The 27,832-nt window shown below is 43.1% G+C and overlaps 1 protein-coding gene across 1 annotated transcript in view; it reads left to right on the top strand.

Annotated features, from left to right (window-relative positions):
- The first annotated feature begins 3,552 nt into the window (after positions 1–3,552).
- Positions 3,553–27,832, top strand: part of TRPC6 (transient receptor potential cation channel subfamily C member 6) — an 89,751-nt gene continuing 65,471 nt past the window's right edge. Inside the window, exon 1 of the mRNA XM_032219224.1 lies at positions 3,553–3,894. Within this exon, the coding sequence (XP_032075115.1) occupies positions 3,752–3,894 (143 nt within the window). The 5' untranslated portion in view covers positions 3,553–3,751. The remainder of the gene's footprint in view (positions 3,895–27,832) is intronic.

Here is a 27,832-nt window from a genome sequence, read left to right as displayed (position 1 = left end):
GAATGCCCCAACACTGGAAGTCTTTAAGAAGATGTTGGATAGCTGTTTGTCTGAAATGGTATAGGGTTTCCTGCCTAGGCAGGGGGTTGGATTAAAAGACCTCCAAGGTCCCTTCCAACTCTGCTATTGTAGATGAGAGGATAGCTCATCAAATATGGGGAAATTTTCTAATACTTTGGAGAATAAGATTTAGACCAGTGGTAGTCAACCTAGTCCCTACCGCCCACTTGTGGGCATTCCAGCTTTTATGGTGGGCGGTAAGGGTTTTGTCCGATACTGAAGCACTTTCCTTTTTTTAAATTTAATTGACTTCCCTACTTTATAAATCACCATTACTGTGGAACCGGTGGGCGGTTAGAAAATTTTACTACTAACAGAGATACAAAAGTGGGTGGTAGATATAAAAAGGTTGACTACCCCTGATTTAGACTATAGCAGGATGTCCAACAACTAGGGAGAAATTTACAACTTTATTCTGAATTGTGGGGAAATTACAAGCAACATCACACAAATACACAATACAGAGAGTTGTCGACTTACAACCACAATTGAACCCAAATTTTTGTTGCTAAGTGAGACATTTGTTAAGTGAGTTTCCCCCCATTTTACAATATTTCTTGCCACAGATTTTAAGTGAACCACGGCAGTTGTTAAGTTAGTAATGCAGTTGCTAAGTGAATCTGGCTTCCCCATTGACTTTGCTTGTCAGAATTTCACAAAAAGTAATCACATGACCCTGGGAGACTGCAACCGTTATAAATATGAGTCAGTTGCCAAGCACCTGAATTTTGATCACATGACCATGGGGCTGCTGCAACAGTTGTAAGTGTGAGAAACAAGTCAAAAGTTACTTTTTTCCCACTGCTGTTGTAACTTTGGTCACTAAACAAACTTTGTAAGTCAAACTTTGTAACTTTGTACAGGAACTACCTGTACATTACAGTACTTATAACCGCTAGAAATTCTGCAAATACAATCAGTAACAATAATTCAAGGGAAAAAAAACTTGTTTGATTTGAAAGTTTAAATTATTTCTTTTTCTTGCATCAATATCACAGTATATAGTGCCTTGAAATGTAGCTACACTTTATACCAGTATAGAAGTTATAGTTCGTTATTACAATACCTCAGTCAAAAGAATTGAAAATCCTTTTTTAAAAAAATGTTGCAGAAAATGACAGGCGTTAGACTTCTCAGGATACAGGAAAAGTTTATTTGGCACCCAGGTTCAGAAAGCTAGCCCATGGCTAGCATTGCAAGTTCTGAGCAACCTTAATTATCGAAGCACACATTCTTATACATTCTCAAAAGCATTGCAACATGGAAATACTTAACACATTTCTTAGTGGTTACCTTGAGGAGAAAGCCTTATAAGGAGATGAGGGTCTTACTTCTCCTTTTGTTTCAGGTATGGCTTACGTGTTATTAACAAACTTTAATTGAACTTTGTGGTTTGGACTTTTAACACAAGTTTTGACATAGGGACGTTGGCGAGAACATCCTGTGGTTAGTGAATGGGGACACTTCCTTTAAGTAACTTCTAACTGTCCCTGTTATTCTATTGCAAGTTCCAACTCTTGTCTATGTGACTTTTAATATAGAAAGGGGTTCTAAGAGGCTGTCCAGCCTGACCCAGTAGATTTCACACTTAATGTCCAAATCTCACTTTACGGCTGCTTTAAAAGAGCATAAGAAATAATGGAATATGAAAATAAGGAAGACTGCAAATGTGCAAAAATCTTTCCAAAATCATTGCTTTTGGAAGAGATCTGGATGAAGTCATTTTAATTCTTTGTGAATTGCAGACATCTGTACTGAACAAGGAGCAGAAATCATTATTTTTCTAGCTTCACCTAATGGGGTTGAATTTAATCTGAACAGTTGGCAGCTGGTCTCTTACAATAATAATTTTCTTCGATCTTATGGATATTTAGGATGTTCTGACCTTCTGCAAACTTTCCAGCAATGCTGTTGCAAGGCTTTAAAATAATCGTCAAGCCAAGTAAGTTTGCAGGTAAAAGTATTATCTGTGGGTGAAAAGCATTGCCAGAATAGACAATTGCCAGATGCATGGCACGACAAAACCGCGAAGCCCTTATCCGCGGAGACATAAGCGCGTCGCTAAAGCCGTGATGTCATCATCGCGCATCATCACCGCCGCGACAACAGCGCGGCAACAGAAGGGCGCTTTAAAATGGCGCCGCGGCAGAAAGCCGATTTCCATTAAGGTAAGGGTTAGGATTAGGTTTAGGGGTTTGTTTTAGGGTTAGGTTTAGGGTTAGGTTTAGGGTACTGAGTGCTTGGGAATGCGCGGATTTGCCCTCCGCAATTATGTCATCGCGGTAGGGTCGAGTTTTTCCTTAGCGCTTTGAACGGCGCGAATTAGTCTTCGCGCTTATGTCTCCGCGGATAAGGGCTTCGCGGATTTGTGGTGGAACCGCCAGATGCTAGTTGCACAACACAACAAACAACCCCAATTCTAAAGAGTGATGCATCCAGTCAAATGTCATTTCCAATTTGCCCATCTTCAGGAGATGGTAATAAATTTTCATTACAGAAGTTGTCCATTCTGTTCACAGTCACCAATCCCCGATTCTCCCTTTTCTTTTCAACCAAGCAACGTTCAGATTTGCTTAACTGTTGAATGCCAATGGAGCTGATTTATCAGATGCATTGCATAACCAGGTACCCAGCCCTGAGAGAACCTGCCTCCAGAGCAAATGAACGGAGAGAGGCAGACAACAAGATACTTCGTCTGAATTCTCCAGCCTCCGTTATTCAAAGCTTTAAGATCGCTAAGCGCTGACTTAGAAAACTGGCGGTGGCAAGAGCTTTTCATTCAATGAGAAAACCGAGCCCCAAAAAACAAGCAGCGAGGGGACTTCGCCGGCGAAGTTACACAGGTTGAGGATCTTCGCCAGACAAGTAGTGGGAAGACTTCGGAATCCCTTCCTTCGCGTGATCGCCCAAGATGATGTAAAGCGATCCGAAGGGGCAGATGGAAAAAAAAACAACACGTGGGAAGAAGGGCCGGTGGTTATTTCGCCGGGGCTGGTTTATCCGGCGTTTCGCCATTGGACCTGTGGCTCTCCGCCGCCCACGCATGGCTTTCTGGCCGGCGGCGGTCGCGTAAACTTTTTAAGCCCCTCTTCCCCCGCCTTGCCTTTCCTCCCGCTCCCCACCCCCACCCGTGGAGGCTTTACAAAAGCTGGTTGAGCCACTCCGGGCACGGATGGCTTTCAGAGAGAGGGGATAGGGCTGGTTGACATAGTAACTCCGTCCTTTTTATCCCCCCCCCCCTTCTCTCTCTCTCCCTCGGTGGCTATCCGCAGGCTCGGCGAGGCGGAGAAAGCCGCCTGCTTTGGACCGGAGGGGCTGAGGTGGGGGGAGCTGGAAGCGAGACGTCCGCGAAGGTCCGCCTGGGGGGCTCGCCCTTTGCTCTCCCCCGCCACGCAGAAACGACCTTCTCCAGCCCTCTTTTAAAATGGGGACGCTGCGCCACAGGTAGCCGGAGGAAAAGGCGGCGAGCGCTTCGAGCCATTTTTTTAAAACAACAACAACAATATTGGTTTTAAACAACGCCGGGCGCGCGTGTATCTCTTTTTCTCTCCGGGCGGCGCGCGCGCTCCTGTATTTTATTTTACTGAGGGAGAAAGGGGGGGGGGTTTCCCCCTTTGGGGCCCTCCTGAAGAAGAGGGGGGCTTTTTTTCCCCCCCGGGACCCCCCGCATCTCTTCTCCAGAGGAAGCGCCATGAGTCACAACCAGGTCTACGCGCCGCGGGGGAACGGCTCGCCGGTCGTCGGAGCCCCCAGGAACGACAGCCAGGACTATTTGCTGATGGATTCCGAAGCGTCTGAGGAGAACTGCCTGGCGCCTTACGCTTACTACCCCAAGTGAGTGGGTTTCCCGCTTTTAAAAAATGAAGGAATAAATAAAAAGAGAGGCTCGCGGAGCAGATAGGAGGGGGGGGGGCTTCGGATGTGCTGGGCCAGGTTGAGGGGACGGTTCAGGTTCAGGCTGCTGTTGGCGCCACGTGCTTAGCCTAGTTACTGGATTGCCCCGTTTGCTACCTTTGCCGAATACTTTCCCCACGACTCCTGAAACGGCGCGGATTCCCACTGCACACTCAACCCTGTCGACCAAGAACGAAACAAGCCTGTTGCACGGGTGCAGCAGTTCATGACCAAGCTGTCCTCACAATCACACATGCAGTGGTGGGATTCAGCCAGTTCCCACCAGGTGGTTAACTTTCTGAGCAGTTTGGCAAACTGGTTGTTGGAGGAAATCATCAGGGCAGAGAACCGATTGTTAAATTACTTGAATCCCACCCCTGTGATATGCGCGTGTGGCACCCCACACTGATAAAGCGCCGTGGGAAAGAAACTGGTGGAGTTTAAGCCGGGGGGGGGGGAGAGCGTTGAGTGGGATACAATATAGCAGTGGTCTCCAACCTTGGCAACTTTAAGACCTGTGGACTTCAACTCCCAGAGTTCCTCAGCCAGCAAAGCTGGCTGAGGAACTCTGGGAGTTGAAGTCCACAGGTCTTAAAGTTGCCAAGGTTGGAGACCACTGCAATATAGCACCTGACGACTTCCTTTTTCTTCGCTCCTCAAAGTGGGTCTGACAATTGCATAGTGGGCAGAAGCGGGCCGTGAAGCTCATTTCTGAGAAGCACCTGTTGCATTTCCACCTCTTTTATTTTATAAAAAAAATCGGCTTTGTCAGCAGTTGGAGAGAAATTATAGAAAACTTTGAGGCCAGGAGGAGTGTTTGCTGCAAAGAAACATGGGGGATGCGAAAGGATGGGTTTATGATTGCTACCTGAACACTCGGCCAAAAAATAATAATGCGTGGGTGATAGAAAGGTGTTTGTGTATGTGTTTGTGAATGTATATGTGTGTGCTGTTTAAGCTTTTAAAAGGGACTTGAAGGGCCCTGGTGGGATGCAGAATGCTCATTGGACAACCCTCCAATTTTCTTCTCCCTCCATCCCATCTCTGCATTTTCCTCTCCGTTATTGTTGTCCATTAAAGTCAATGGTGCAGGAAATAGGAGCATATGGGAAAACCCGAGACATACTGAAATAACTCTTGCGATTATGTTTGGACTGATTAGTTTTACTGCCTGTCGAAGCATAAAAGGCTAAGGCGTGTTATGGATGGTCCTTCGGTGACAATCCCTCAGCAATAGGCCATGCGTAATGAGGCAGAGAAGTGGTCCTACTCGCCATAAAAATGTTTGTTTGTGATAAGGATTGGTGGTGAAGGTGGCCTTTTGTTGGGTTGTGGGGCAGAAGGGGCCCTTTGCACAGGGATGTGCAAATCTCTAGGGTTGTGGAGAGAATGGGGTCATTGTAGAATAAGAGTTTGCCAATCTCTTGTATTCATGGCACTAATATCACATAATGTCTACCTCTCCACAGCAGGGATGAAATTAGAGCTGGACTTGGCAAATAGAAAACCAGCATGAAGTCTTACAATTGCTGGTGCCATCTGATATAACATTTTTCTCCTTGTGGCCCACTGTATTTATTCTCAGATATGACAAATCATCAACTAAATGCCAATGTAAATAAGAACATTGAATCCAGGCTCCAAAAGTATGGTAGCAAAATACCAAATGATTTTGAAAGTAAATTAAAGTATTGATCAGCCCACTTCTATTGCTGTATTGATGGCAAAGCCATCCCACAGTGCTGGAAGTTTGTTTCATGATTACGCTAACGTTAGGGCAGAGTAGTTGATGCACACCCGTTTCTGCCCTGGTTGGCATACCTGCGCTTTGGGTGAATCTGTTGTAAGATGCTTTATCTGTGATAAGCAGTATTTGTGTGTTAGTGGAACAACAAGATGTGAAGTAGAAAAGTAGATAATTCCTGTGCCTTTACTGTAGATCAAGGACATATTAGAGGTGAATGACCTGCTGGACAACACCTGTGTTTATGTGCTTGTTGACAAAACTGCAGCAGGTAGTTGAAAGTGAATGAGTGCAACATAGGGGAGAAATACAAGACAAGAGACAGTATTTGACAGGGAATGACAGCCAGGAAAGCTGCAGGTTTTGATCTACATAACATAGTACCAAATCTCTGAACTTTTCCATCTTAAAAACAGCCATGGGTGTTATATGTGCAGTAGTTTACTTCTTAATGCACATAGTTAAAGTAGAAAGGAGAAGGATTGTGTGTGTGTGTGTGTGTATGTGTATATATATATACACACATACATAAACATACATATATACATACATACATACATACATACACTGTGTATGTGCATTCTCACATAGTAATTGGTTATGAGGAGTGAGAATCTTAATGATCATTAATTGGTTGGAAGTATATCTCTATCTATCTATCTATCTATCTATCTATCTATCTATCTATCTATCTATCTATCTATCTATCTATCTATCTATCTACCTACCTACCTACCTACCTACCTACCTACCTACCTACCTACCTACCTATATACCTACCTACCTACCTACCTACCTACCTACTGATACACAAGGACAGTTTTACCCCCATGCCATCATTCTGCTAAACAACTAATTTCCACAACACTATCAAACTATTTAGCAAGGCTGTATTACTGTTTTTCTTCTCATCTTTTCTATTACCTATCTCCTTTTCTATTTATGGCTATAATTTTGTAGCTTGTATCTTTACAATTTATATTGTTTTATTTAGTTTCCTAATATGTTTTATGTTGATTGCTTGCTTAGTATCCTATGATTATCACTAAGTGTTGTATCTTATGATTTATGATGAATGTATTTTTATGTTAACTATGATCATGATTTATCACTTATGTACACTAAGACCATATGCACCAAAGGCAAATTCTTTGTATGCCCAATAAAGAAACACTTGGCCAATAAAGAATTCTATTCCATTCCATTCCATTATACTCTGCCCCTGCCCCTATTTCATTCCATCCTTCTCCTTATTCTATTCCTATTCTTATTCTATCCCATCTATCTTATCCTATCCTATCCCATTTCCTACCCCACCCCACCCCTATTCCTATTCTATCCCATCTTTCCAATCCTATCTTATCTATCCTACCCTATCCCATTTCCCACCCCACCCACCCCTATTCCTATTCCCATTCCATTCTATTCATTTAGATGCCACTCATCACCCTGTCCAACTTGGAATATTTTGGGCAGGACCTGGAGGTGTGCTGTAGAATATGACACAGGAGTTTCTTTTTGCTAACCTTTGCTGAAAAACCATTTTGCTATGCTACTAGAAGCATGCCTCCTTTCTGACTGAGGACATCATGTGATAGAGAATTTGGATCAGCACTGTTCTGATTCAAACTGATTCAAATGTCCTTTCCCCACCTTACAATGTCTTTCATCCAATACATCATCGCAACATTTGCTGACCAGGATACCGAGATTTCTTTCTTGAAGGTGAATACTAACGGCACTATTCACTTCGTCTTCCCTTACTCTATTTAGAGGTCCTCGTTTAGCATCCACAATTAGGACCAGCAATTTAGTCATTAAGCAAAGCAGTTGCTAAGTGAAACCACAACTGTGCTTATGATCTTATTTCAGCTTCCCTTTCCTTTACAGACCTGCAAAGGTTGTAAATGCAAGGATTGGTTTTAAAGTTATTTTTTCATCACCTATGTAACTACAAAGGGTGGCTAAACGAGGCATGACGCACACGAATTCTCACTGAGCTCAGTTCTGAAAAAAAGAAATCTAATGGGGCAAAATGAACTTGAGTGAACAATGGCTAAAGTATATATTAAATGGATGCAAAGTGTGTTTAATTCTAAGGTGTCATCTGGCCAACCTTGCCTAAGCTCAGAAGGTAAACAGATTTGGTGCTGGTTGACACTGTAGAGTAGAGTAGAGTAGAGTAGAGTAGGGAATAGAACAGGGAATAGGATATGATATAGAATATGAAATAGAGTACAAAATAGACTAGAAGGGCTAGACTAGACTAGACCTTGGAGGTCTTCTAATCCAGCCCACACTCCAGCAGGAGAACCTACCATTTCAGATAAGTGTCTGTCCAGGCTCTTCTTAAAAACTTCCAGTGATGGAGTGCCCATGATTTCTGAAGGCAAGCTATTCCACTGGTTAATTGTCCTCACTGTTAGGAAGTTTCTCCTTAATTCCAGGTTGCTTGTCTCTTTGATTAGTTTTCAACCATTGTTTCTTGTCCTGCCATCTGGTACTTTGGGGAATACCGTATATTCCACCGTATATATATTATATATATATTCCGATTGGGCGTATAAGATGACCTCCTACTTTCAGGCCCCCGCGAGCCGGACTTTCATAGTTTGAGCTCAGCGCCTTCCTCCTCCAGACTGCCAGCCAGACCTTACTAAGCCATCCCAGTGCTCATCCATCCACGTGCCCAGGCAAGGAGTGCTGAGGTTGCCGATTGAAAGGCCGGCGTCTGCGCTGGTGGCGGTGTGGCTTTTTGCTTGCCAGCGTTGCTTTTTCTTTTCTTTTGTTTTTTTGGTATGGCCTTATACCCAGCGTATAAGATGACCCCCGATTTTGTAAATTATTTTTTGGGGTTAAAAAGTCATCTTATACGCAGGAAAATACGGTAATTTGACTCCCTCTTCTTTGTAGAGAATAGAAGGACTGCAAGCTACTGCAGGTTTTGACATATTCCTTTCCATTCCTTGTGCAAGTTTAACATATTCCTAACTATCTTGCCTACTATTATAAAGATGGCAGATATTTTAATGAAATGATCTATCAGGGTTCCAAATAGCATCCTCTATAAAATAATAATAATAATAATAATAATAGCTTGAGGCAAGAAGTTCCTCAAAACACCAATTTATTAGAAGAGCCATGTTGGCACATCTGGGAAAACCCATATCTGAAAGCTTCCAGGTTTTCCCCACCCAGTTGAAAGTTCAAGACCCTGCCCCAGTACAGGTCCATCAAATGGTCCAATCAGTTACTGCCGTGTATGAAGATTCCTCCCATCCATATCCGTCCAGGTGCAGGGATAAGGCGACCGTGACTTTCTGAGAAGGAATGTTGTTATGGCTACACAACTCCCAAGCTCCATATCATCCCCCCTCCCAGTTTCCCATAGTAACTACGTTTGAATATGTGGCAGGCTTGAGGCCCTATCCCCTGGATGGCTTTATATACTACTGTACTTAAACTCTTGTTGACGTGTTCCTTAACTGAGTGAAATAGTGCAGTACAGGGCAATAAGTTTTGACCAAGGTATCTCAATATGGGCTTCCTTACAGAATGTGTCTAAAATCTGAGACATGACTCCTGACAGAATTAAATTTGGGAAACCTGTAGCTGCTTCAGTGCTACTGGCTGCAGGTGCACTGTGGGGCTGCTCCTGTGGTTCTTATTTTCAAGGTTCTTGGTGTGTACCAAGGACCTGTGGGTAGCCAGAAGAACTGAGGCAGAGACAGGAATAAAAGGCTAACAAGTTTATTCCCTTAAAGTACAAGCTAACACTTCAGAACCGGCTTAGATAGGAACGCGCGCTGCTCGTTTGGACAGCTCCCTATTTATACAGGAGCTGTCAAACGATCAGCCAATCAGCTGTCGAGCGCTTTCCCGCTCAAACCTCTAGTCAGCGCAAGCTCAGAACACAACACTCCTCCCCCCTTAAGTTCGCGCAGGCGTAGTCCTGTAAGTAAGCTGGACGCCGCCTGATGCGGCCTGATGCCCTAGGCCCTTCTGCTTCGCTTGAAGGCTCCGGCTGTTCGACCGAGGACTCTGCATCGGATGACGGCGATCGCCTGGGCCGCCGGAGAACGCAGGATGGTGCTGGCCCACCAGGTAAGTCGCCGCTTCGGTTTGGGACTGAGGCTGCTGGATCTCGGCTGACCTCCTCGTTTCCTTGCTCTGCGTTGGTCGGCGTGCCCGTCGGGGTTGGCAGAACGGTTGACTGCTGCTGGCTTGTTGGTGGTTGGTGCCTGCTCCGCAACTGGTCGCAATGGCGTTTCCAGACTCTGCCGTCGAGGAGCCTGACCCTGTAGGAGCAGGGCCCAGTCTGGTCGGTTATTATTCCCGGTAGCCACAAGGGATGCCCTACATAATTCCGGGCATACACTGCCTCCCCCTGGATGAAGGAACGAGACCCTCCCCGGGAATCTAATGGGGTGGCAACGGAATAAGTGGGGTGCAAACGGTCTAAAGTTGTCCGCAACCGTCGTCCCATGAGGAGCTCGGCTGGGCTCGAGTTTGTCTCTGGCGAGGGAGTAGTATGTTGGGCTAACAAGAAGGCGTCAATCCTTTCCTGCCAGGGAAGGTGGTCTAGTTTGGATAGAGCCTCTTTGACGGAGCGGACAGCGCGCTCCGCCGAGCCATTGCTAGAGGGATGGAACGGGGAGGTGAGGGCATGTCGGATGCCTTGGGAAGCAAGGAAGGCTTCAAACTTGGCAGCTGTCAGTTGCGGTCCATTGTCGGACACCAACACATCGGGCAGGCCGTGGGTGGCAAACAAGCGACGCAGGGTCGCTATTAGCGCATCTGCAGTGGTAGTGGACATGTGGACGACCTCGAGCCATTTCGAGAAGGCGTCCACAACGACAAGGAGCATGTGGCCGTGAATAGGGCCAGCAAAATCAATGTGAATGTGGGACCATGGAGCCGAAGGTGGCTCCCACGTACGCGGCTCAGCTTTTGGTGGCAGTGCCTGGGCACCTTGGCATTTCGGGCAGTCGGCGACATGGTCGGCGATGCCTTGGTCTAGCTTAGGCCACCATACATAACTTCTACCTAAGGCTTTCATCCGGACAATTCCCGGGTGAGCGTGATGTAGCTGCCGCAAGACAGTAGTCCTCAGTGAGGCAGGTACGACAACCCTATGGCCCCATAGCAAACAGCCGCGCTGAACGGAGAGCTCCGCTAGGCGAGATTTAAAGGGAAGGTAAACGGTGTCTATGGGGTCTTTTGGCCACCCTCGCTTAACCCAGTCTAGCACCCGGGAAATTACCTGATCCCTTGCGGACTCCCGGGCGATGTCGGCGGCAGAGAGAGGAAGGTTGAGGTCGTCAATTAGGAAGACAGGCGCGGCAGCAGCAGGGTCGTCCACGGCCTCTGGCAGGGGGCAACGGCTGAGAGCATCGGCGTGGGCGATCTGCTTCCCTGGTCTGTGTTGCAGCTGATAATCGTAGGAGGCCAGGAACACAAACCAGCGGGTCATGCGTGGGGAAAGAACCTGTGGGGCAGGGCGATCTCCAGCCAGCAGCCCGAGCAGGGGCTTGTGATCGGTGACAATTTGGAATGGGCGGCCGTACAAGTAATGGTGGAACCGGCGCACCCCAGCCACAATGGCAAGAGCCTCTTTATCAATTTGGGCATAGTTACGTTCAGCGGCAGAGAGCGTGCGGGAAAAATAGGCAACTGGCACCTCTGCTCCGCTGGGTAACTGATGGGACAGGACGGCGCCCACCCCATAGGGTGAAGCGTCACAAGCGAGCACAAGGGGCAAGTGCTCGCTGTACTGCACTAGCACATCGTTGGAAACAAGCAGGTGCTTGACTGCTAAGAACGCGGAGGCTTCCCGGCGGCCCCACACCCAAGGGGCACCCGAGTCAAGGAGGCGATGCAGTGGCTCAGCGACTGTCGCCTTGTGGGGAAGGAAGACAGCGTAAAAATTAAGTAGGCCTAAAAAGGCCTGTAATTCAGCTCTGTTTTTTGGAGCAGGGGCCTCAACGATGGCTTTGGTTTTGGCAGCCGTGGGGTGGATGCCCTTGCCATCGATGAGGAACCCTAAGAATTCTATCTGGGATACCGCAACCTGGCATTTGTCTCTCTTAACCTTCAGACCCACTTTCTGGAATCTCTGGAGAACCATGCGCAAACGTGCCATGAGTTCCTCCATGGAGGTGGCTGACACAAGGACGTCGTCGAAATAGGGGACGACGCCTTGCAGTCCTTGGAGCAGCCTTTCCATTAAGCTCTGGAACAGTCCCGGGGCAATGCTGACCCCAAACTGCAGTCTCCGGCAACGGAATGCACCCCGGTGCGTGACAATTGTCTGTGCTTCAGCTGCTTCATCGTCCACGACCAGCTGTTGATAGGCTTGGGCGAGGTCGAGCTTCGCGAACACAGTCCCCTCGCCCAAAGTGTGCAGCAGATGTTGAACCACTGGTACTGGGTATGCGTGGGCAGGCAAAGCGCGGTTGATTGAGCAGCGGTAGTCAGCACAAATCCTCACACTGCCATCTGGTTTGATGGGTAGCACAATGGGTGTTTCCCATCTAGCATGGTCCACTGGCTCCAAAATGCCTTGAGCCACTAATTTGTCCAACTCAGCGTCTACTTTTGGTTTGAGGGCGATGGGCACCCGGCGAGGCTTCATCCGCACTGGCTGTACGGACGGGTCGAGGTTAAAGGAGACCGGCGTGCCAGTGTATTTGCCCAATTTGCCATCAAAAACGTCAGGGAACTCGTTGACAAGGCAGTCGAGTGCGTTGGAGCTGAGGTGGTGAATTCCGCTGATCTGCAGACCCAGGGACTGGAACCAGTCGAGGCCGAGAAGGCTGGGTAACCGTCCGTCGACTACGATGAGGGGTAGACGGCCATCAAACCCCTTGAATTGCACTCTGACCTTGCGGGTGCCAATTATTGGGATCAGGTTGCCCTGATAGTCTCTCAGCGTGAGATGGCAATCGTTTAGCTGGCGTTTAGAAAGCTTTGGCACGATGCGTTTGATGGTGCTCCACGACACGATAGATGTGGCAGAGCCGGTGTCGAGCTCCATCTCGCAGGGCTTCCCTTCCACCATGACCTTCAATTGAATTTTCCTCTGAAGTTGGTTGCACGAGAGGCCATGGTGCGCGTTGCGGAGAATGGAATGGCAGTCCACTCTCGCTTTCTTGGGGCCCTCTGTTCTGGGACGATGTGGCCGCGACCGCTCGGTCTGTGACTCGGAAAAGGACATGGGCTGTGCTGCTCGGCATACTCGGGCGATGTGACCCTTTCTGCCACAGCGCTGGCAGAGAGCTTGCCTGAATCTGCACTCAGCTCTTTCGTGGTTACCTCCGCAACCACTACATGCAGATTTAGGTCTGCTCTTCTGCCGCTGCCAGCTCTTTCTGCTCGCCTCGTCAAGGCGGTTGATGTCCTCATTATACGTTTCAGCATCGGAATCTTCGCCTTCCGAGTCTGACTGACTGGTCACTGTGTTAAAGGCATTGGCAGGCTGCGCGACGTTGGCAGCCCGGGTCTTCGCAATGGTGGCTAGCGAGGCAGCAGCTATTTCGGAGGCCCGCACTTCGTCGAAGGCTTTCTGGAACGACAAGTCTGACTTCGTTAGAAGCCTCTTCTGTAGTTTGAGGTCGCGGAGACCACACACTAAACGGTCGAGAAGAGCTTCATCCAAGTCCCGGAACTCGCAGTGCAGGGCGGCGGATCGTAAGGCAGCAACGTAGGCACTCACGGACTCCCCCTCAGCTTGGCTTCGCTGATAGAAGGCGTGCCGGCTGGCTATCTTAGACGGGGACGGAGCATAATGGCTCTTCAGTTTGGCCATTAGCTCAGGCCACGGAACGGCCTTTATAGGGTCAGGAGCTGTCAGAGCTCTGGCTGTGTGGAAAACGTCTGAGCCACACACGGACAAGAAAAACGCGCATTTCCTCTCATCTGTCAGCTCGGTAAGGTCGTGTGCGACCAGGAAGCATTCAAATCGAGCCGTGTACGACTCCCATGTCTCAGCTCCATAGTTGAATGGCGCGAAGTTTAACGTGGCCATTCCTGTCAGAACCAACGACGTCTCGTCGCGGTATGATTAAGCGCGGTTCTAGTGACTCAGCGAGTGACTTCAGCTATCAGTGACTTCAGCTTCTCGTACCTCAGTTTGGCAATCCCATCCTCGTCGCCAGTGGTGTGTACCAAGGACCTGTGGGTAGCCAGAAGAACTGAGGCAGAGACAGGAATAAAAGGCTAACAAGTTTATTCCCTTAAAGTACAAGCTAACACTTCAGAACCGGCTTAGATAGGAACGCGCGCTGCTCGTTTGGACAGCTCCCTATTTATACAGGAGCTGTCAAACGATCAGCCAATCAGCTGTCGAGCGCTTTCCCGCTCAAACCTCTAGTCAGCGCAAGCTCAGAACACAACAGTTCTGTGGCAATTTCCCAGCCAGTCTCGCAGTCCCTCATTCCCCATTCAGCAGCACCATTTACCTACCTGCTGGAAAGGAAAGAGAAGGGAGATTTATGATGCCCCCTGCCAGATTCCCACAAGGAAATGTAATGCTCTTGCTCCCACTGTTTTTTTTGCCTGCCCTTGGTCATTCTGTTTTTTTTTTATTTAAGGAAATATATCTGAAACTATGATCCAATGCGACATGGGTTGTCTAGAACAGAGATGTCAAACTCAAGGTCCGCGGGCTGGATCTGGCCTGTGGGGTACTTAGATCAGACCCTCGGGACACCCCTGAAAACAGTGAAGGACCGCCTCGCAGTGCCTCTACCAATGAAAATGGAGCATGGCCCTCCCAGGCTCTGTTTTTGGCCGTGATTGTCTTCTGCAGCTTTCTGCCAGTGAAAATGGAGTTCGGGGAGGTCATGCACGGCCTGCAGAGGGCTGCAGGTGCCCAATGCAGCCCAAAATGGAACCTCAATGAGTGATGTTGAGCTGGCCATGCCCCCCATTCCCCCCCTCCCCGAGGTCAAACACAACCCTAATGCAGCCCTTAATGAAATTGAGTTTGACACCCCTGGTCTGGAACATCTTTAAAATTGTTGAAAAACTCAGGTTCAGTCATAAATATTATAACCTATAAATCTATTTATAATAATAGTTCACAACGAAGAACACCCAATCAAAAGAAAAAAAAAGATTAACATAAACATTCAACAAAAATGTGGACTGGGAAAATAGGAGGGAAATCTGGAAAATATATTTCTGGGAAAGGATAATAAATGTGCATGGGAGGTAGCACCCTGTTGCTTGTCTCCTTCTAATTATGGTCTGTGGGATGAGAAAGATGTCATTTGTAGCGTTAGTGAATCCATATTTTGTTATATTAATCACATATCTAGTTTACCGCATCTATTCAGTGTAAAAATAGTTACATGCATATTTGAAAATTAAAAAACAACAACTAATAAAGCTAAATTGTTGTGAATTAACCCTGCTTTCTTCCATGCTTCAATCAGAAATATAGGAAAGGAAAACATCCATACAGAAACAGGTTAAATTCTGTTTGCTATTGCAAGGTAAGGAAACACTGTTTTTAAAAATAGAATCTGGGAATTTTAGGATTAAAAGGTCAGTAAAGCTCAGGGGTGGGTGAGCCCGCTTGATTGTCAGAGTGAACCAGTTCGCTCCCAGCGGATCAGTTCATCCGATCTTGTCCAAACCGGTAGAATCCCACCTTTGGATGTTACCTACCACAGTTTTTGGAGTATGAGATGCATGGAAATGTTGGTACGTCTTATACACCGAATAGAGCCATTTTTGGGCTTCAGAAGCCCCACCCCCTCCCATTTTTGCCAAAAAAAGGGTGTTTTTTGCAATAACAGAGGCATTTTTGCCTTCCCCCAGCCCCCAGAAACACACTGCATGCTTCAGCATGGCTGGAAGAAGGCAAAAACGCCTCACTTTTTGTGAAAAATGGCCCTTTCCCCCCATTTTTTGCAAAACGGGGGCATTTTTGCCTTCCCCCAGCCCTGCTGAAGCCTGCAGAATACTCCTTGGGATGGCGAGGACAAACACTTTTTTTTTTTCCACTTACCTCTTTGAAATCTTGGTGTGTCTTATACACCGGTGCATCTTATAGTCCGAAAAATACAGTATGTTTTACTTTACCATGGTAAGACAATTAAAACCATCTGTATTTTATTTTTGTTAAATCTTTACACTTGAGTTGGAGATTGTGCGAAGAACAGCCAAGATGAGAGCATTACAATTGCATTGTGTACATTTATCCTTACTCTTTTGAAGAGGCAAATAAAAAAAAAGTTTTTGCACTCTGCAGACCTCCCCAAAATGGCTCATTTTTTTTGTGAAAATTGGCCCATTTTCTTTTTAAAAAGGGCATGCATAGCCTGTAGGGGGCTTGTAGAGTTCTCCTGGGGCCTGGGGGAGGCAAAAACAAGCAAAAAATGACCCATCTTTAGCTCATTTCTGCCCTCCCCAGCCCCCAGGAGCGCTCTGGAAGCCTCCTAAAGGCTATGCTCGGCCATTTTGATGAAGGGGCGGGGTTTCAAGAGGCCAAAAATGCTGTATTTAGTGTATAAGACGCACCCAGATTTTCACCCTCTTTTTTGAGGGAAAAAGGTCTGTCTTATACTCAGAAAAATACGGTAGTTTTGGCATTTTCACTTAATAAACTTTTACTCTGTGTCTAGCTTCCACTGTCTGCAGTAAAAGGTGTGAAATGTTGACACTTAGTTTGGGATGTAGGTCACCATCATCTCAGTACTTTTCATGTAAAAACAAAATCTTGACACAATATCTCACTTTCGTCTCTGTTTCACTGCTGAACCAGGTCTCTTCTGGGTTCTGAAGCATACCTCAATAAATATATTTTCTTCTAGTGGAACAGTACACTTAGATTTAATCTTTTACTAGTTCTGTTTGGGACTATTTTAAATTGGAGTCCTAGCTTGAATAATTTTTAAAGTAGGTAACCCAGAAAAATAATTATTCAAAAAAATAATAACAATAGAATTTTAGGAATAAAAATTGATTTAGATTTTAGGATTTAGAGAAATTTCATGAAAGGGTATACAACTTTTTTAAAAAGCTCTTATTGTGCTTAAGAAGTAGTTTACAAAGTTGGTAGAAGTATTCAGGAAATGTGACATCAATTCAAAAACTAATATTTAAATGTATTAAATTGATCAAATACATTAATACAATAGTCTATCATATAGTTATTAATTCTTCCCTCCAATCACATAAAAAACTAAATTTGGTAGCAATTTGGAAGTTTACACGTGGATTTAAGATCTGATGGTACACACTTTTGAATTCTTTGGACTTTCAATAAAACCAGAATAAACATTGTGGCTTCCAATTCATTTTAATTTAATCACAACATCTTGCATACAATACTCTTCCCTTGAGATCAATAAATAATTATATTAGAAAGCATGATGAGAATCTAGAATATTCAGAGATGGCTGTAGGAGATATGTTTTCTATCTCACTAATAGTCTAACTTTGTATTTGAACTTTTTAACGTGGATCATTTTGTTATGCATCTCCTCTGATTTATACAAGTTGAACTTGCCAGAATATATTAATATAACCTAGCACAGTTTTAGAGTGCTGGTATGAGAAGGCAGCAGATTAAGATGAAGTTTAAGGTTATAAGAATAGATACTCAGAATAACAGCATTGGAAAAGGTCATTGAATCCAATCCCATTTAGTAGAGGATTTCATATTAAATCATCAAAGCCTCCATCTGTACACCTCTCAGACATAGAGACATAGCCTCCATCTGTACACATCTCAGGATAACACAGCCCTTCCAAAGAAATAATGAACAGTTGTTTAATTCTGTTAAATATTATGCAAATGTTAAAATATTATATGCAAGACTCTCGCTTTGAGATCATGTGAAGAATAATTACCAATACCTATGGGCTTAAGAACATTGAAGAAATGATAATTCTATTGGTTGGGTTCAATTGAAAGTTCATTAGGTGGACCTTGGAAAAGATGGAAATAAATTAGAGAAGTTGGAATCAGATAGGAGACAGAATGAATGTGACTATGGTTGACTACCAATTTTCTCAAATTGAGCTCATTCTTGATGCATTGGATTGCAACCCAACCACCTGTCAGATGTTAGCTGGAAGTGATGAGAATTGTAACAGCTATCACAGACTGGGAAAGGGAATGGAAAAGGGTTTTTTTGAAATTGCTTTCTGCTTTTAGAATATTCTATGCAGAAAGCTTACTTGGTGATTGAAAAGCTTTACAAACCCTAGGAAACCTTTTCTATTTTTGCAAATATTTATACTAGATGACCTACTAGATGACTAATTGCAATACGTCATGTGACATGATCGAGCTTGACATGCGTGACCTACAAGGTCCCTTCCAAGTCTGTTATTCTGTTATTTTTGTTATACTGTTCATATCTCTTATTTCAAGTGTTCTTAAAAAAAATCTTTGTGGATTTAGTTTATATTTTGTTTGTGTGTGGATAAATAGATAATAGATGAATATATGGACAAATAGATAGATAAATAGTCAGATAGATAGTCAGAGAGATAGATAGAAATTAATAAAGTGTCATCTGACATAAACTTGAGTGTTACAGATTTGTTTGTTTCGCAATAATATGGATGTTGTTAGCCATTGGCCACTGTTTCCCCCCCTCAATTTCTCAGCATGATTTGTAATCTTAGTTTAGTTTAGTTTAGTTTATTGTTTATTTGTATGCCGCCCTTTTCCCTGGGGGGACTCAGGGCGGCTCACAATCAAAAGGAAGGGGGGGACAGACTTTTACATATAAGACAGTACATGATTAAAACGCAACATTCATACCATTCGGGCGGGTTACAATCTTTAGCCCCAGGCCTGACGGGATAGCCAGATTCTAAGGGCTGTGCGGAAGGTCTGGAGGATGGTGAGGGTACGAAGCTCCACGGGGAGATCATTCCATTGGGTCGGGGCTACCACCGAGAAGGCTCTCCTCCGCGTGGTGGCCAGTCGGCATTGGCCAGCGGATGGAACTCAGAGGAGGCCTAAACGATGAGATCTAATGGGTCGTGTGGAGGTGATCGGCAGTAGGCGGTCTCTCAAGTACCCAGATCCAGTACCATGAAGGGCTTTATAGGTGGCAAGTAGCACCTTGAACCGTATCCGGAGATCGACAGGTAGCCAGCGCAGCTCGCGGAGGATCTTGGGATCTTTCATACCAGAACTAACCAGGTCCAACTCTTCCCTGCATGTTGAGGTCAGCCACATGTAGCAGGGTGGTTATACTTCATGTCAAACTTAGTTCATATTTGCTCAAAAACTTATTTGATATCCTTGCTTGGAAAAACTAGTCGAAGGATTATAGTACACTTACATAGCAGGCACTTCGGCTACTTAGTATTTAGTGCATCATATTAAGTTACTTAAGCATGGTTTGATGCATAATCTGCTATTGGTGGGGTTCACACGACGTAATAATAAATCCAAACAAAAACATGGATATATATGTTGTGCAAAATTAACCTTTTTCTTGGCTTTTCTATCTTTTCTCTGTACTTTCACACTTGTTTTATTACTAGATGACTAGATGACCTACAGCAGGCCTGTCAAACTGGCAGCCCACGGGCCAGATGCATAAATATACATCCCATTCCAGCTCTGCAAAGGCAAAAATGTTGCAATACGTCACATGACATGTAATAAAACAAGTGTGAAAGTGTGAAAAAGGCAGTAATATGAACATTTAAAAATCACTGTTGCTCCACTGCTCATCATCATCATCATCATCATCATCATCAATAATAACACATATTTTCTTTGACAAATAAGAATTCAGGTTCCTTGGTCCAAAGCCAACATTCTAATCCTAAATCACCCAGATAAAGCATCCTAGACCAGTGATGGGCAACCTTTTTGGCGTGGTGTGTCAAAAATCGGCAAAAAATCGAGCATAACTCGCGTTGTGTGTCACTTCGACAAAAACATAATTTTGCGCAATTTATAGTTTAAACTACAAAAATGTATAATTGCAATATATAATTGTATTTAATAAACCAAAAACAAATTATTTAACATACCTGCTTAGTAACTTCTTTGTTCATCAGTCGATTTCGTATGTTGCCCTTGATATTATTGAACTTGTTTGGGGTGCCGTGAACCAGGGCTGTGGAGTCGGCTGCTTCCAGCTCCACGTCCTCATCAACATGCCGCTCCAGCCCGCCCCAAGAGAACTCAGATATTCTCTTAATAATTGCATCTTTATTCTGCATATCGTGAAATAGAACTGGCGCACATCTTAGGAGAGTTTCTTTAATAAATTCTCCCTCATTAAGCGCTTTTGCATGCTGAGCTATGGAGTGAGCAATGCTCAAACTTGCAGAGTTTAAATTTGTAGAGCCTTTCATAAATAAACAGCGCACTGTTCCCGTGCTCCTCTCCTGCGGGTCCTCCCTCGCCGCGCTGATGACGTGTGTGCGCACGGCGCGCACGCCTTACCAGCAGCCCCTGCGCTCAGAAAGGGGCGGTGGCGATACAGTAAGTGAGTGTGGGCGGGGGAGATCACACGTCCTGCCCCCCCCGTTCCTCCAGCACAGATTCTTTCATCCTCGGCGGCCGTGCAGGAGCCGAGGATGAATCGCATGAAATCCTGTGCGTGTCACCCCAAATGGCTACGCGTGTCAGCACTGACACGCGTGTCATAGGTTCGCCATCACTGTCCTAGACTATACAAATAAGCAAATATGCTAGCATGTCTTTTTGGGTTAGGTGCTTCAGATCCACTGATTTCTGTCTGACCATCATTAAAGAATGCAGAGAAAACATTTTGCTTGATTAATGTAACACACCCTGCATTACACCCTACATGTTTTTGAAGATCTTCCAGAAGCTTCAAATGGTCTAAGAATACAATGACATGGACAGTTATGGGCATACCAGTGGTGGGTTCCGGATCCTGTTGCAACTGGTACGGTGCATTGGGGCTGGGCGTCCACCACATTAACATGTGCACATGCGTGCAGTGTGCGCATGTGTACTTAATGCCCGTGACGCTCCGCAACATCTCCACAATGCTCCAGCTGCTTAGCGGAGTGTTGCGTAGGCGTCGTACACTCTGTGCACATGTGTTGAAGCCCCGAAAACCTCAAATACTGGTAAGGAGCATGGGTGGGTGGATGGGCCCTCCGGAGCACCATACCAGAATGGTACCTGGTGCTCCCAGCAGGCACCGGTACGCCCGTACTGGGTTGTAACAGGGCTGGTGTGCTCTTAGTTTATTCTCTGTTGCAGCACCTGCCTTCTAGAATGAGTTTTCCTCTTGAGATTGGGGAGGCCCCATCCTTTTGGTGTTGGAATGGGATAACTTGCTGCAGCCAACTCACCATGGCCAGCTTGCCATGGCCAACTCACCACAGGACAACTCACCATAGGACAATTCAACAATTCAACTTAATTATTTAAATTATAATTTAAAATGTAGCATATTTTAATTTTTGTCATTCACATTTCTCTTCGCCCCTCCCTTTGCAACCTTTCTTTAATGATTCTAGTGAATTATTTCTTCAATATTAGTGTAACTCTTGTCCTGTGGCTCATTGTCCCACAGTGAGTTGACCATGGCAAATTGGCCATCCTAGTAGTTTGACCCTTGGCTCTTTGTCCACATATTTGGTTAGGATATATATATAATCTCCTCCAGGGAATATGTATATTTTGTTGCTGCCTTTTTTCTTTTTCTTTTGCCATTTTTTTATTCCTTGTTTTGTTTTATTGTATTTACATTGGGCAGTGTACATAAACAAACAAATAAATGAAATAAGCATATAGATGCTGTCATTAAATCCATAGTAAAAGCAGAATATAAATTTATTGAATACAAAATAAATAATAGATGAAAGTGCAAATCATGTATTAAAACACACTGGAGCTCCATTGAGTCATTGCCTATTTGTTTGGTTGATTTCAATGGTATGTTGTGAGTATTTCTAGTTCAGGAATCTAATTCAGGAAGTCCAAATTAAAATCTGGGATATTGTTTTAACAAAGAAGTAAGCAAGGCATTAGGACCCTACAAAGTTCTGTACTGGAAATTTAGAAGAAAATGATAATGTTAAGGACAGAAACAGGATAGCAAAAGTGTAGTGAAAAGTGTGGGAAAGGTTGACATGGAGGAGGAGATACAATTAGTGCAGGTGTAATTCTGAAATGGAGAAAATCTAAAAAAGTGAGACAAAGTGGGATGGAAAGAAAATAGATATGATAGAGGTGGAAAACAAATCTTACATAGAATCAGAGCAATGTACTAAATAAATAAGAAGGAGGAGGAGGAATGATTGTAGCATTAAGCCAGCTGGTTTGAACACAGTATTCCAGTACTCTGTAAACTTGGCAAGTAGGAATGTGAGAAAACAGAACAAAATATTTTTTCCCCTTAATAGATTGCCTGGTAGATAGATTAGATAGATTAGATAGGTAGGTAGGTAGATAGATGGATAGATGGATAGGTAGATAGGTAGATAGATGATAGATAGATAAGGTAGGTAGGTAGGTAGGTAGGTAGGTAGGTAGGTAGGTAGGTAGGTAGAAGACAGACAGACATCAATCTTATTGAGAAACTGGTTACTGGTTGTTTACCATGTTTATCATGAGATGCTTCTTTAATAGCTTAAATCATGGTTTAGCTTTAGTAAGTGGCTTAAATATTTTTTTTAAAAAAATATCCATACCCACTGGGGAAATTGGTAGTCAAGTTATTATAGTAAATGATTGATTTTTAATACATTGAATAAATTGTTCTAGTTAATGTTACTCACTGAGATGATTACTTTAAATTTAATAGCAGACCTATATACTCCTTTTCTGTACGTTTAATGGAATTAATGCCTTGAAATGAAATAATGACCATGATTTTTCAGGTAACCATTATCTATTACAGGGGTGTCAAACTTGTGGCTTGCAAGCCAGATGCGTTAATGTGCTGGCCATGCCCACTCCCATTTTAGCAGAGGGGGAAAGTCATGATATATCATGTGATGACAATGTGGCACAATGAGTTTGACACCCCTAATTTATTATGTTAGTTTGCTTATGGTATTATTTACAAAGAAAAATATACATGGTTATTTTTTGCATCTTTACTGATGATCTTTATAGTAATGGCAATAAATATTTCACATACTTAACACATTACATTTCAACTGTATAAATCACCCATACATTCTCCCCAGCATTTATAAAGTTGTTATGAAGGTTTCTCATTCTTGTAATCCCATTGGTTTGAGTTATATTATTATTCTCATTGTGCAGCTGGGGACTGAGGCTTAAAGCCAATACCCTCTTCAAACTACTCAGAAATTCATGCAGCTGGAATCTCACTCATCCCATACACCATGTGATGTATAGCATACACCTAGCTATTAAACCTTTTTTCTCTTCCCCAATATCATTTTATGTGGTATGAGAAGTATGTAAACTGTAGTCTGGGAAATCATGTTTTCCATACAGAAGATCAGAGATCCACTTTGCAATATATCTAGATGAAGTCAGCTTTCTTAATTCTTGGTGACCTGTTCTGGAAGACATCTTTGGGTAGCTTCCTGAATTGATTCCCACTCCCCCCCCCACTCCCAAATCTCACAACATTTCTTTTAGCAAGCTTTATTAGGATGAAATTTTGCTATAATCCCTGCAGCAAGAGTACTTAGTTTTCAATTGGATCTCACATTTCTATCTTTGCAAACTTTCTGACCCTTTTCTCAAAGACTTATGGGGTTCAACACCAAGAAATTCTCTGTTCACCAATAATGAGGATGTTTGCAGTAGATTTTTGCATAATATTGCCTAAGAAGCCCCTCCTACAGTGGGCAATGTGGATCTAGGTAGTAGCTTCATATGGAGTTGTTTCATTAGAGTAGCTTCAATATGGTATCTCCCTAATTGATTTTTATTTAGTTATTTTTATCCTGCCTTTATTATTTTTATATACATAATTCAAGGCAGCGAACAGATCTAATATTCCTTTCTCCTCCTATTTTCCCCACAACAACAGTCCTGTGAGATAAGTTGTCCTGAGAGAGAGTGACTGATGCCTTATATTATATTTTATATATTTTTGCCTGATGCCTTAACCATTAGATCAAATTGGTTCTGCAACTTCAATTTGTGGCACTATTAGAGCAGAATTTTGGAACAGAAATCCAGGGTGGCACCGGGCCATGGCATGCCAGAAACAAACAAAGCATCATCCATGGAATGCAGACAGCATGTGAAACCACACGGTCTCCAGTCTGCATAAAAACTGTTCTCCATGGATCCAATCCCTAGTGCCCAGAAGGTTGGAGGCCACTGTCTAAAGTGCTACACAGTTTCATTGCCATAAAAAGTTCTCTTATATTATTACCATATTTTTCGGAATATAAGATGCACCTTTTTCCCTCAAAAAAGAGGCTGAAAATCTGGGTATGTCTTATACACTGAATACGGCATTTTTTTGCCTCCTGAAACTCCACCCCATTCACCAAAATGGCTGCGCATAGCTTGTAGGAAGCTTTCAGAGAGCTCCTGGGGCTGGAGAGGGCAGAAATGAGCAAAAAATGGGGCATTTTTGGCTCAATTTTGTCCCCCCCCAACCACCAGGAGGACTCTATAAGCTTCCTAATTCCCTTTTTTGACAAAAATGGGCCCGTTTTCACAAAACACGGGTCGTTTTTTGCTCATTTTTGCCCCCCAACCCCTGCCTATGAACACTCTACAAGCCTCTTAAGGGATATTCATGCCCCCTTTTTTTAAAAAAAAACAAAAACGAGCCCGTTTTTGCAAAAACGAGCCATTTTTGGGAAGTTTGCAGAGTGCAAAAACTTTTTTTTAAATTTGTTTCTTCAAAACCTTGATGTGTCTTATACTCCGGTGCATCTTATATTCCAAAAAATATGGTATATTAACAATTTAAAATAACCTTCTTGTACTTTTGAATCTACTAGATGTCAGGCTTCCAAATAACATCCAAAATTAAATCAGAGTCCAAGGCAAAGTATCCAATTTATTAAGAGAATCATGTTGACACATCTGGGAAAACCCGAATCTGAAAGCTTCCCGGTTTTCCCCACCCAGTTGAAAGTTCATGATCTTGCCCCCACACCCACAAGTTGATCACATGGTCCAATCTTCCACTGCCATGCTGGCAGTTCCACCCATTCAGTTCTGGTCAGGTGCACAGGTGTAGAAACGAAGGACGGCCTTGGATTCTAGAAAGGATTTTTTTTTATTTTGACAACAACACATTCAACTCCTTACTATTCCCCCTCCCAATTCCCCAGTAATGAAACAGCGTGGTAGAATAGAATATTAGTGTGGCAGGCGACTGCAGGCCAGACACTAGATATATCCAGGGAAAAACACTGTAGCAGTCTTTACAGTTCTCCAAAATTCTAAACTACCATGAATTATTGTGTTCTGTCACTAGTGATACTATTATGGTTACACAAGATGGATATCATTTAGTATAGAGGTCATTAATAAGAAATGAAGGCATTTGGATATATTAAGTTATTCATTTTTACTCTTTTGTAAAGAAACATTTCATTCCTCAACATGGGGATTAAACTGAAATCTCCATATATAATCCCAAGAGAAGCGACCTGACCATACATTAAAACAAAACTTAATTATAAATTCTAGGATAAGAAAATGAAGTAAGTGAAACACCCTGCTATACTTGACTTTTGCAATTAGCATGGCTAATTTGTACTTAACTCTAAATAATACTTAACACTTAACTCCGAAGCCTTAATGGATAAATTTGAGAATTTGAGAAATACAATATATCTATAGCAAACTGTAACCATATTTTTGCACTGCTGATTTTTATTTCTTCATAAATGTTTAAATAATGAATCAACTTTGAACAGAAAAAGGAATTTGTTTATTTAGAAAACAGGTTCAAAAATCTTTTCTGATGTTACAGAGTGAATGGCTCATATCTTCCACCCACTGGTTTTAAAAAATTATTATTATTATTTGCTAATTCAACCCCAAGCTATAATAATGCACAATTCCTATTCATTTCAAAGTGGCTTGGACAACAGATGTAAAATCAGCAAAGTTATATATGTTTTATAATCATGAAGCAATCAAACAAAATCAAAATCAGTCATTTCCTCCCTCTAAAGATGTAATTTAGCAAAGAATTTTGGAAGCATAAGTAATATTTTAGAATAAGACATTTAGTAGTACCAAGTTTTTACAATTTTACTAAGCTCATTTTTCTGCCTTACTTTCCAGAATAACAAATTTCCATGTTTCTTTACCAATCCAAAGAAATTTAATATATTGATCAATTCCATTATAATTTTGTATTATTTAACTAGAAAATAATGTCTTCCTTATTTTCCATCACCCAATAATCTAGATTTTTCAGGCAATATACATTTGAATATTGTCTAAATGGCTTCCAATAAGAATTTTCTAAAGCATAGTTATTCCATATTATTTTTTTAAAAAAAATCTTATGTCAGACATCTCCATCCCAGTTTGGCATCCTCCACATGTATCTGGACTGAGGTTTGTAGAATTCTTACACTTTTATTATTTTACCAGGAAATACAGAACAATACAATATTTATATAGCCACAAGTTGGGAGAAGATTGCTTGCTTGCTTGCTTGCTTGCTTGCTTCCGTCCGTCCTTCCATTCGTCCATCCTTCCGTCCGTCCTTCCTTCCGTCTGTCCTTCCTTCCTTCCTTCCTTCCTTCCTTCCTTCCTTCCTTCCTTCCTTCCATCCGTCCGTCCGTCCATCCATCCATTAATTATTTATACATCATAAATCATGGTGCACAAATCACAAGATCAAGATCTAAGCCAATACTAAGCAAGTCTCAGAGTAACTTAGTATGATGTCTAGATCTGGCCATTGCAGAGGTGGTATTCAGCAGGTTCTGACCAGTTCTGGAGAACTGGTAGCAGAAATTTTGAGTAGCTCGAAGAACCGGTAAATACCACCTCTGACTGACCCCACCCCCATCTGTTCTCTGCCTCCTGAGTCCCAGCTGATTGGGAGGAAATGGGGCTTTTTCAATAACCTTCCCCTGCCACGCCCATCAAGCCACGCCTATCAAGCCACACCCACCATGGCCATGCCACACCCACAGAACCGGTAGTAAAAAAAATTGAATCCCACCACTGGGCTATTGTCATTATTTCTTGTGATATATCTTCTATTGTGATGTTCTTTATACTTGTTTTGTAATTGTCTAAGTTGGCCAAGGCCAAAAATCTGCTCATAAAAGACAAGATAGGAGCCTTCCTCCTCTATTTAGTTCAGCATGAGGAATTTAGAATTATACCATGGTTACTATGGTTTTAATCATGCAGATCAGAAAATTTTTGGCAGGTGAAGTTTCTCATGCTTAGAAGCTGTGCTGGGTGAAATTTGACACAGCTATTAAAGACATGAATATGAGTTTTATTGTTATGTAACAACTCTTTTTTCCCTCTTATCATACAAATGGTATTTATAAACTACCCAATAATCAATTTACATTTTCTCTTTCTGAAATGGGTACACTGTGTTTTCACTATAAACCTCCACTAAAAGGACAGGCAACTATTAGTGCTAAGCACTGATCCCTTACTATTTTTTTAAAAGTATTGGGTCTATTATCATTGTGTTATTCTGGAGTGGACTGTTAAATAAAGTCTTAGATATGTTTCCTAGTATGTGGTACTTTGGTTTTGTGTAGCAGTTTCAATAAAGCATTTTTAATTGTTTTTTTTTCTTTTGGAAAGCATGGTGAATGACTTTGGGTAAAATGTGTTTGTAGCATAATCCATTTTTGGAGCCTTTGATTGAATCGTTTCCTAGAGACCATTTCAGGAAACATTTAAAGCATTGTGGAAGCAAATAGAGTTAGTTTTGTGAAAAAAACATAAAACAAATGGACAATGTCTAGAGAAAAATTACAACAGTACAATAGTGACAACAAAAAGAGAATCAAGTATTTTTTTACTAATTGCAAGGCATGCTAATTAACAATGATCTGAGGAAATGTAAGACCTGAATGGAAAAACTCCTGGAATTGCTTTGGATGCAAATATGGTAGAAAATATGTACAGTTATTTTATAGTATATCAACATTATAGACTAACTGAGAAGATAACTGCTATCCTCTAATTCTTAGAAAAGATGCTATTAAGCATGTCTT

This window comes from Thamnophis elegans, chromosome 6 (genome assembly GCF_009769535.1).
Source record: "Thamnophis elegans isolate rThaEle1 chromosome 6, rThaEle1.pri, whole genome shotgun sequence".
NCBI lineage: Eukaryota > Metazoa > Chordata > Lepidosauria > Squamata > Colubridae > Thamnophis > Thamnophis elegans.
This window is presented reverse-complemented; position numbering and strand designations above follow the sequence as displayed.